This window comes from Miniopterus schreibersii, assembly GCF_964146895.1.
Source record: "Miniopterus schreibersii genome assembly, chromosome: 4".
In the NCBI taxonomy this organism is placed as follows: domain Eukaryota; kingdom Metazoa; phylum Chordata; class Mammalia; order Chiroptera; family Miniopteridae; genus Miniopterus; species Miniopterus schreibersii.
In genome coordinates this window covers 46,237,069-46,249,166 of record NC_138105.1, presented here as the reverse complement: position 1 = coordinate 46,249,166, position 12,098 = coordinate 46,237,069, and the positions used below count along the sequence as shown (strand labels likewise).

General features: G+C 32.5%; 1 protein-coding gene across 7 annotated transcripts in view; it reads left to right on the top strand.

Moving 5' to 3' along the window:
• The window catches only part of FBXW7 (F-box and WD repeat domain containing 7), a 156,293-nt gene that overhangs the window by 95,159 nt on the left and 49,036 nt on the right, over positions 1 to 12,098 (top strand). Inside the window, exon 1 of one of the 7 annotated variants that reach the window (XM_081135360.1) lies at positions 2,744 to 3,082. The exons of the other annotated variants lie outside the window; for them this stretch is intronic. Coding sequence (XP_080991486.1) covers positions 2,936 to 3,082 — 147 coding nt within the window. The 5' untranslated portion in view covers positions 2,744 to 2,935. Of the gene's footprint in view, positions 1 to 2,743; positions 3,083 to 12,098 lie in introns of those variants that run through there. 7 annotated transcript variants of the gene reach the window in all.

Genomic DNA, 12,098 nt, shown 5'->3' with positions numbered 1-12,098 from the left:
TAGTCAGTGATGTTTGGAATCTTAAAATTTCAAGACACTGCAGCTAAGATACTACAGCTTCTTTTAGGTAAAAATTTTGACAGAATTGTGGAAATCTTTCTAAAAGTTGCTAATGATTATGTGTTAAAATATTCTGCTGTCAGTTATTACAGGTAGATTTAAAAATCTCTGCTTGTTTTCTTGTGACTTTTAAGTTGAAATGTAATCTATAAAGCACTTAACTACATGTGAAGCGTTATTCTAGGCACTTCACTTATATTAACTGATTTAATCCCAAAATCCTGTGAGGTGGGTTCTGTGTAGATGAAATTGAGGGACAGAGGCATCAATTTAAGGTCATACCATTGGTAAGTGGTAGAACCAGGCTTTGGACTAAGGCAGTTGGGCCCAGCTGTCGCTGCTCCTACCTACTCTATTATACTTCCTCAGTATTTGTTGGCATCATCTCAAAAAGAGCTTGTCTGTTTTGAAGAGTCTTAGTTTGGGATGACGGTTTAATAATTAAGACTATTTTAAATGTTTTTAAAAGTATAATTAAAACCACAACTTTGTTTTTTCTTGAATACATGGAACTAGCTGCATTTTAAAGTACTAACAATTGGGGTTCTCTGTGATTTCCCTCACTGACTAAGGTTTTCTTCTGTGTTTGAAGATTTGGTATTTTGAATGTTTCCATGCTGATTGAGAACACTTCTTTAGAAGTACTGAACGTTCCAAAAAAGATGAGACATGATAGTACAGACATTTGGAAATTAGCATGCACTTTGTACAATCACTCCTAATGTCTCTTTTTTACAAAAATATATTGTTGTAGGCATAGTTTGATTTAGTGTTTGGTTTGCTAGAGTTGCAATGCTCTGTACTCTCCAGTTGAGGGCAGCTATTTACTGATTTTTAAAAAATGATGTTGAATTAGAGTGTCACCGCTTTGTGTTTGCCAGAATTTGGCATCTAGAGTAAAACACAGCATTTGATATACAGACAGCCTTAGTTTTCACTACTGTTATCATTGTAAACAATTTCTTGACAATGAAAAACTTATTTTACTTTTTAATAATATCTGCCTTCTTATAAGCAGAAAAACGAACACTTGATTTTAGTTTCAATTTTCCCAGTCCACACCCTTGCCAACACTTTTTATTTTCTCTCCTTCCCTCCCTCCCCATTTGTTTGCTTTTTAATACTAGCCATCCTAATGGGTGTTCTTTGGTGGTTTATTGGGGTTCATTAATGGGTAGGCATTGGTGGTTTATTCTGGTTTTGATTTTAAATTTTCCTAATGATTAGTGACACTAAAAATCTTTTACATGTGCTTATTGGTCATTTGTATATCTTTGGAGAAATTCAATTGTTTATTTTTGTTTAGCTAAAAAAATGTCATCTCTGCTAATGGTTTTGCATTTTAAACTACATTTTAAATTGTGGTATAAGAGAAAGTAGTATCATGGTAGGATTGGGAGTAATTCTTGTTTATGTATTGACCTCCTAGCAGCACACTTTATATTTAGTAAGACAGATCTCTCCAAAGTTAGAAAGGAAATCACCCACTCTGACATTCTCCTTTTTAATTCTCTTCATATCACTTTCTAAATGCCCACTATAAAGATCCATAAAAGCTCTTAGAAGGAGAGATAAATGAGATGAGTGGCTATTGAAAGAAGAACATAGAATAGAAGGAGAAAACAAACTGTTAACAGCATTCTGAAAGATGGTTTACATCTGTTATCTGCCATCTATTAAAACTATGTATTCTCACACGGAGCTTTTATTCTTATCATCTTTGTAGCTGTTTAGTTCATGGGTTTGAATATGAAATGTAGTATAAAGGTTAATTAACACTGACATAAGTGATTAATTTAGGTAAATATTTGAAATAATGCTGGAAAGATTCATTTGGGGCCATTTAGAGGAGAGTCTTCATATCCGGATTCTATATTAGGCATTGGGAACCGCTGAAAGTTCTTGAGGAGCAGATTCCCTCTCTATGTTTTAGCAAGGTTTACATGGAGAAACTAGGCACTAAGGATTGGCAATTAACTGGTTAGTTATTATTCATTTTACTACATTTACTTCTCATCACAGGTTACATTTATAAATATTTGTTTTTTAAATATTCTTAATGAATCACAACACATGCCTGTTATACTTTCAAGTTGAATCACTGAGTTTTTCAGAATTATAGAGTTTGAACTGAAATTTGCAAACAACTAAGATATCTGCTGTTAAGATTAACCTGAAATGCATATTAATAATTATAGAGAGCTTGTGTCGATTTCATGTCTTAGTGAGTATGAGAGAGAATGGTATGTATGAGAAAGGAAAAGAGCATGCTTAAGACAAACACTTGAAAATATAGGGCTCATTCTGAATATATCTAGGATAGAACAAATGTGTATATATATATTTTGAGCATGCATAAGCACTGTCCTTTCATTTGAAGCATAATCCAAAACATTCCTAAAATATTAATATTGATATTTTGGTAAGGAAGACTTAGATATTCATGAGAAAAGGCAATGTTTATTTTTTTATTTTTGTAAAGAAAACTTTACTTTCACTTTCTAGGGAATGAATACCTACATTAGTAGTTGGAGAACTTTTAAAAGGGCCTTTACAGCATAGCCCTGCTTCGGTGGTATTCACATTACTGACTTTGTATGGGAGGTTCACCAGCTGTTTGACTGGCAGGAGCAGGAGCTTTCACTTCAGTAGTTTATAATTCCTGGCTATTCTAGGATAGTTTGCACTTCACCAAGCCTCAGACAGGTCAGGACATTTGCTAGGAGAAGGTTGAAAGACAAAAGCAGCAGGCCTTGGGTTCTCAGCCTTTCTTTTTTTAAATAAAAAATTAATATTTGAATTTGGTAGTAAGAGTTTTCAGTAATGTGCCTGTATTACATGTAGAGAGTATTCATCAACAAAGAAGAGCTTTAAAATGTCTAAACTGGGGAAAGCTACTGTAAACCATGGCTTGGTTCCTGTTGATTTTAAAAGTGCAAAGGAGCCTCTACCACACCAAACTGTGATGAAGATATTTAGCATTAGCATCATTGCCCAAGGCCTCCCCTTTTGTCGAAGACGGGTAAGTCTTACACATTTGAAACATAGGAATATTTATTTAAATGAAGTATTTCTGTCTCCTTTAGTAAAGAAATGCCTCAATTTTCAATTTATTTTTATAACTAAAACTCTCAGTGCATTATGTAGCCAGCAAAAACCTATATAAGTGTTAGTTTTAATTATGATAGAGACCTTTGAGGGCCAGGTTGCCCAATCCACCTTTTTCTCTCTTTTGTTTATATTTTATGATATTAAAATCCTTATTTTAAATTGTTTAATATAAAAAGTGCATTTTTGAAATATGTTGGTAAATATTAAAATCCAAAATTTGCAGTTTTTATTTTGTGGGGAAAGCAAAAAGCTGGTGTTCTCCTTATAGGTGGAAATTACCATATTTAGCTCTTGTAAAGAGTATTCCAAGTTCCCGAGATTTATCTGACACGTTAAACTGCATTATTTTTAAATTGCTATTTTTTAAACTCAAACTTAACATAACAGAGATAGTACTTTTTGCTGTTATGTAAAATAAAAATAACATGCCATTGTGTGGCAGTTACGATAACAGTTTATATATAGACGATCCTGAACTAACAATGATCTTGTAGAACTTATGCTAATATATAATCAACTTTTGGATGTTTTTCAGGATGTTTTGCCCACTCTCCTCCCCCAAATTTTGATCCTGTTAATATTAGCAGTTTTGTTGTATTTTCTGAGTTACTTGGTATTGCCATGTTGAATTATTAACTAGAGTGATGTATTTTTAGATCTAAAATATGTTTATGATTCTGAACACATTAAGCCAAAAGAAGAAACAACCCCAAAAAACCTGTCTGAGATTAAATGAGTGTTTGCATATATCAGTGCTATTAGTGTTTTAATACCCTTTTTAACCTTTTTTTAAAATTAAAGGGAAAATATTCTATTTAAACAAGTAGATTAACTCATAACACCTGAAAAATATTTTTTCTCCTTAGTAAGGAGGATCTTCTATCTGCTGGGACTTAAATAACCTTTGTAAAATATGTTTTTTATTGTCTTAGTTCCTTTTGATTAGTTTCCACTTCTACTCCAAACAAGTAGTAGCCATGTTGAAAAACATTTCAAGTGGCGTTTAAATGTAATATACTTTTAAACATTGAAAATGGAATACAAATATCTCCATCACTCTTTTATCTTCTCTACTGTTTGCATAAAGTGTTTCTTTTATTTTCTCTTCTTTCACTTTGTCACATTTGTAACTTTTGAATGAGGTCACTGCTTTGATTTAAGCATTTCCACAGAGTCCTCTAATAGCTTTAAAGTCATTAATAAATTAGCTTCTTACTTTAATACTCTGTAAAAGAAAATAACAACACAAGTAAGTTTTTTAATTGAGGAAAAGAAGTGTGGGTTTTCTTTAAAGGATTAAGGTATTTACAATCAAGATATATTGTTCTAAAAATTAATAGAGAACTTCAAGGCTTTCCCTGAGGGCTTCCTAGGGTCACTATTCAGTTTGACTTTTCTAGGTTACTATGTTATGTTAAATTATAGTCTTTGCTTTTTAATAATAGAAGGGGACTAACTTTGAAAAATAAAGTTTATACTAGAACATTTTTCAGAAATAGTTAAAAAACAGAATTAACACATTCAGTTTTAGACTGCCTGCCTGCCAATAACTTACTATTGCATAACTCATTGACTCTGACTACTAGAAATATTAGAGGGTAGTGTAATCATATCCTCCCTCCTTTTTGCAGTGGGTTTATTTAGGTAGCTTTAAATTGATTCTCATGCTCTTTGTTACTTAATTTACTAACTCTCTGTTGGTAAAGGTAATGATAAATATTTTAAAATGTATTTTTCTTTATCAGATTTAAAAAAGACTTTTGGCATGATATGTAATTAATCATATTTTGTGTCTAGCATCCAGTTTATCTTTTACAAAATAAGGTGTAGCTTCTTTCAAGCAGATAGTTATACATAAAATACACAAAGCAGATAGATTACTGCATCTTGTAAGCCATTATTTTCCTTCTAAGTAGTGAACTAATGGAAAGTACGGTGACCTCGTATAAGACTGTATGCAGCCTTGACCTATGAAAATTTGAAAAACATGATATTTTCCTTCCATCATAGACATTGGTCCTCTTAATGTTTGCACAATAATATAACTTTGAATATTGTGAAAAATCTTTAAAGTAGTTTTTATAAGTACAACTTCAGTTTATATCTCTTGTTTTCAGGAAATTTATTAGTCTCATTATTAAGTATAATATTAGTACTGGTAGTCTAATTATTATTGTTTGAATTATTCTAGTTTCTTATGAGAGGCACTTTGGACTTAATACTAACAGTAATAAAGAAATAGCAGTCTAGCTGTTAATCAGTTAACCTAAAATCAAAATGTTTTTAGTATTAAGATCCTCATTTATATTTGCTCAGAAGTTTTTGATTATAAGTATCACCTAGAATACTTGTTAAAAACACTGAATCTAGGGTTCCCTCTTTTGGATAGTCTTATTTAAAAGATCTGGATTAAGGCTCAGGGTTCTGTATATTTTTTGAAGTCCTATAGGTAAGTCTCAGATTCAGGAAAATTGGAGAATACTGGTTCAGTACATAACTTTTTATTCTAAAAAGAATTGATTGTCCTTTAAGGAAGAGAAATTTTACAGGAAAAACTTATTTAGTCTATAAAATCTCTGAAAAATTATTACTTTTTAAATTGGAATGCCTAATTGTGGTAATAGTGTATTTCTTAAATCTTAAGATACATTATTTTTCTACATTTTAAACATATATAAGGATACAGCTTGATGGAATTTAATAGCTTATCGGGCAGCAGTTTTTTTAAGTAATAAGAGAAATAATGCTGTCTTATAATTAAAAATAGTATGTTGAATGCAAATGCACTCCAATGCTTAAATCTCATTTCTTAACTCATTTTGTTTTTGTTTGGAGACTTTAAAGCATTTAGGATATTCTCGTAAGGTTATTCTTCAATGTCACTATTTTGGTGGAAATTTCTAAGTGACATGCACTTGTTGGTTTATACAAGACTTTTTAAGATACCTGGTTGACTATGCTGTTTTATAGACAAATACTGTTTTTAGAGTGCCTTACACAGTCTTGGGTTTGAACCACGTACTGATTGTGTGTCCCATAAGCATCCGCAACACAGCTGACTAAGAGAACAGGGTAGAGCTGCTGCTGGAGTAGCAGGGAGGTGAGGTGGGGACAATGTGGGACAAGGACTTGTTCACCTGAAACCCAAGAGCTCAGGCAGTAATGAAATATATGACTGGAATTTCTATTAGTTGGAAATCATTTTGTAATAATTGTATTCCATAACAAATACCTATTTAAATTTTTTCTTTAAATGAAAATAGGAATAAAATTAAAATCAGATATTTGTGTCATTTGAAGAAATGTTAATCTCATTCCTGTGTGTTGTCATCATTGGGGATTAACTTAAATCGAGTCCACAAACTTTTTCTGCAGAGGGCCATTAAATATTTTTAGGCTTTATGAACCTCATAAGTTACTATTAAAACTACTACTCAGCTCTGCCATTGTAGCATGAAAGCAGCTGTAGACAACTTGGTGAATGGACGTGACTGTTTTAATAAAACTTTATTTACAGAACAGGGACACAGGTTTTTACAAATACAGTAATACTGCAGTAACTCTTGTGCATATGTCCTTTTGCTTGTATGTAAGTTTCAGCTTATGGTAAATTTTTTAGAATGAGATTGATAGGGTCTTAAGCCTTTCATTTCCTTTAAAACCCTCATCTGCTCTTCTTATTCTTTTGTAGTTAAGTAGAGAAAAATCTTTGTCTTATCACTAGGATTTGAACATTTGCTTATTATTTCTCTTCTTAATGTACAGTATTAGTATAATAATGCTATTAATATTGCTGTCATTTAAAAAGAACCTACTATGTATCCTACCCACTGTCCCAGCTATTTTGTATATTTTAACTCACTTAATCCTTAAATAATTTAAATGTTTGTTAAGTAGTGTAAGTTAGGTAATATCTCTCTTTATTAGACCAAAAAACTGAGGCTCAAACAAATTAACTTTCCCCAGTGTTCTTGGTAGATAATAAAGCCTTTATTTAACCCCAGGATTTTCTAATGCTGCAGGTAATAGTCATTCTCTTTCTACTATATAACCTTTATACATTTTTTTCTTGTAAACTTAATACTTTTTAACCACTGTTACATTAGTATTTGGGAGGGTAATCCTGGGAGCCTATCACTGTTGACATTGCTTCTATGAGAAAATACATTCAAAAATTCGAACAGTTGACCGACAAATAACTTTTAGTAGCATAGTCCATTATAAATTTAGGGTTTTTGTGTCTGTGTGTGTATAATCTCTTTTAAGATATTTCACTTAAAAAGTTACTCCATGGATTATGCAATAATTATAGTCATAAAAAATTGGAAATATTTAACAGTATGCATGTTTATTGTCTTTTTTTAAGCTGAGGAATGATACCAGTTAAACAAAAAATGATTCATGACACTTGTTAAAACAGTAAGACAGACTTTATTTGGGGGACTATTGCCATAGGTATAGTGATTATTACAAGGAGTTTTGGTGGTGGGGTGGTGGGGAAGAGAGATTGGACTCAACTCCAAATACAATGAGCAAAAGTGAGAATTTATAGCCAAGGAACAGGGTGAGAGTTAGTGGATAAAAAATCACCTGGAGAAGGATGGCGGAGGAGGAGCCCTGTGGATGCGGAGGGCGACCCCGTATGGAGGGTGGTCAGATACCAAGGTTGGGGATTCTGGTTAAACTGACTTACAGGATTCTTGCTAAAATTTGGCTCTTGAGAACATGCCCAAGGACAGGGCCTCATTGAAAAAGAAATCAGAGGAGCCTCACTGGAGTTTGGTCAAGGAATGAATCTGTCATACTTCAGGGTCTGTGCTTGGCAGGCAACAGCTGAGAACAGGGTGTCTGACAGATTAATCATTAACCGTGCAGTGAGGTCTCATTTTCATCAGTTATCAGTTAGTACTTTTGATAATGGTGACGAAAGGTAAAAACAGTATTATACCTCTCTTAGCTTCAGTACTCTTTTGGGTTCAAGATTTTTCTTCATTGTTTATTTAGTGATGGTGACAGTAGACAAACCTGTAGTCAAAATTTTAATCTCACTATATGTATAATCTAATTTGTTTTTGTATGTATAATCTTCAGTTAGTTTGAGCTATATATAATTTTAATCTGTTATGCTCCTTTAATAGATTGTTGTTGAGCCCATTAGTATCTTTCAACAAAGGTGCCAGTTTTATCAAAGTTGTATTGTCTTTGTTTCAGAAAACAGCATCTCTATTTATTTAAAGTGTGTATTTGTATGAAGATTTTGTATGTGGCCCAAAAATAGATTATAAACTCAGTTGGTAAAGCAAATTTGTGAGTTATTACCCTCCTGAATTTAATAAATTTTAATTCCCCAACTTCTCTGAGTTGCATGGTGATATAGGGAATTTTTATTTTCTTCCAGTAGTTAATATCTTTTCCTTCTTGATAAAATAAATGCTCACTATGTAAATTTAGAAGAAAATATTTTCTTTACAATTTTCTAAATTGTCAGTAATTCCACTGCTCAGAAATAACCACCGTAATAATTTTAAGTAAATAATTTGTTTAAAAACAAAATTGGTACTTTAATCCATTTTTAATATATTACTGATAGTTCCCCATGGCAGTTACTCATATGTGCATAATCTGCCATGTAAATGTATCATAATTTTCCTACTGTTGTTGATTTGGACAGTGACCTGCTTTGAACTCTTCTATACATAAATCTTTAACATCTCTGTACACAGATTTCTATAAGTAGAATTATTGGGTCAAGAAGTATGAACTTTTTTATTCTAGCTAAAGGCTGCTAAATTGTTTTCCAGAAAGATTGTACCAATTAAAAACCAGTATGAGGGACTTCTAATGTTGCTTAAAGAGAAAGAGATCATATTCTAGGCCAGTTTATTCCTACCATGGCAAAGTTCTGTGGATTTTGCTTAGTGGATACTTTATTGTTGTATTTCCTTTATTATTCTAGGTTTTCTATCAGAGGAATGTTTTTCATTGTAAGAGAATAATATGTGTTTATACTTAAAGTTGAGTGAGGAAAATATGTAAACAGATAAGAAATTATTTGTTGCTCATGGTGATTTTATTTTTTATTCTTTATAGAAAATAATATTTATCATAGACTTGTCACCTGTATTAGTTTTAACTATAATTTTCTTCTACTCTTCCTATAGTTTTAAAACTATTTCTTTGTTTTCATCTAAAAAGATGATCCACGATTTATCATTTATTTAACATTATTTTTACTGCAAGTCTTATGATTATCTCAAATTTTATTTGTCACCTTAGTTTATCCTTTTACATTTCTAGGTTTTAGTGTCATATTTGTAAGTACAAATGACAGCCTCTCTCAAAGTATATTGCTATTAATAATCTCTACTACAAGAGTACTTTTCATGCTAGCAAGAGCAGCTGCCAGAAATACTTGCCTTTTCTTATAGCACTACTACTTAGTCTTACATTTCTGACATAGCTTTGCCTTTAGCCCCAATCCAGGTTTGCCTTTTTTTTTAAAAAAAAAAAATTCTGGTCTAGCCATGATTAATTCTCATTTAAAGTGGTTGTAGCAAGTCTGCTCTTCTAAAATGTCTTAATGCCTGAAAGACATTTCATGAAACTCACTATCCATTTCATGGAACTCTTAGCCAAGTAGAAATATTAGATGGATATTTTTTTTAACGTACAGAAATATGAAACCTTTAAAAAGCCAGCATCATGCTCTCCTTCCTCACACTAGTCTGTTCAATATCCACGTTACATTTGTGCCTCTGTCTCTCCAGACTTTTTCCATGACTTCACAGTCTAGCTTCCTTCTCTGGTTGGAACCTTTCTCCTGACACTGATTGCATCCATCATTGTTGTCATCCATTAATGGAACATTCTGTCATCTTTGGCCCTTAGACATATATGTACTGCTAGGTGGTATTATTTGACAGCCTCAAACCTGTCTCAATTAGGCTGTAAACTCAGAGAGTTTAATATCTTTTAATGCTCACAGTGATATGAAGGGAAACGTGAGTTAAATATTTATGTGATCAGTTCATTGAAGTATGTGTTAAACTTGGAAAATTTTTTAAGGAGTTTTTGGTACTATAAAACTTATGGTGTGTTTTTGTTTACTAAATGTTTTTAAATGACTGTGCAGCTGTGATTTTGAATATTTCACTTTCTAAATTTAACTAAACTCAGATACAGTTTGACATTTAATTTTAAAAGTAATTACTAACCAATTTTGAAAACGGAGAAACAAACATAGGATATAGTCATTTAGGTGATACTTTTGAGCGTCGACAATAGCCCCAAATGTCAGAAAATGCTGAAGTAAAGCAGAATTATGATAGTACTACGGCAAGTAAGAAGAACAGTGTGGTGATGTGAGCAAGTTTGCAGAGAAACTGCAGTGGGGTACCAGATTTGTTTTTTAAATGCGACTTCCTAAGTTTTTCCCCCTACACATATATTCCATCAGAACTTGAGGGAAAATTGGCATTTTCAGACCATTTAATATCCTTTATTGTCACTACTTATTTATCAATAAAGGAATTAATTAATTAGATACTATCAATCTTTTTCTTCTTAAGAATGTTTCATGCCTCGCCCTGCCGGGTGTGGCTCAGGGATTGAGCGTCGACCTAGGATCCAGGCGATCAGGGTTCAATTCCTGGTCAGGGCACATGCCCAGGTTGTGGGCTCAATCAATGACTCTCATCACTGATGTTTCTATCTCTCTCTCTCTCTCCTTTCCTCTCTCTAAAATCAATAAAGATATATTTTAAAAAAAGAAAAAAGAATGTTTCACGCCTCAAGCAGGAATATGAGTAAACAGAATATAAACTGTACGTTTCTTACCGTCTTATTCTCTGCACTGTGGAAGTTAATGCTTATAAATAAAAGGTGACAATCCTTCATCTCATCTATCTGTGGATTTGCAAAAAATCAAAAAATCACAATGCATTTTATAGTCTAGTGGTAAAACCATAAAAAAACCTTATAGTACAAAAGGATACTTGCTTAAATGGGCCCATGTACAAAGTACTGGCGGGAGCGTGAGCAGGTCATCCAAGTCTCAATGCAAATGGTTCAGGAAAGCCTTCACTCTTAACATGAAGGAAGTTTGCTAAGCAGATGATCAGAGAAATGATGGACAAAAGGAACTTGGGCTCATATCTTTTTTTTCATGTTAATTGTACTGCTGCAAATTATTCACTTATTTCTTCACATGAAATGTATTAATTTTAATACCAGTCCCAAAATATGTATCGAGCACTTAGAACAGTTAGGAATTTTTCTAGAACCTGTGAACTTATATCATGGTGAGCTTGGATTCTAATTTAGGGGAACAGAAAAGTAACTGTTAATGTTTTGTTGACAATAAAATAGGGTAATAGCATAGTCTAACTTGGGATGTAAGGGAGGCACTATTCTAAGTACTTTATACATATGAACTCATTTAATCCTTAAAATAACCTATTTTACAGATGAGGAATATGAGGCATAGGAAGGTTAAATAACTTGTCCAAAGCTAGTAAGTGATGGAGTTGAGATTCTAAGTCGGGCATCTGGCTCCAGCATCATGAACACTGCTATACTGACCTGGGTAAGCATTTGTTGAGTAAATGGATCCTTAGTTTCCAGATGGTTTAAGGGTTAACTTTTGCCGTGTAATCCTGTGTTTTTAAATATGGAATTCTCACTTTGTTCCCACAATTTATGATGGCCTCAGTATCTAATTACTGAAAACATTGCTTTCTAGTTGTTTTTGTCATCAGATAATTAGGTTGTGCCTCAGTTGTCAGATATGAATGTAAAGCAAATTATAACATGATTTATAAATCTACAACTACATCATAGAAATAACTGCCATGAATTGTTATCCCTTTTGTTGATAGATAACAATCTGTATAAATGGCTTAGTAATTTTAACATCACAGGGCAAGGCT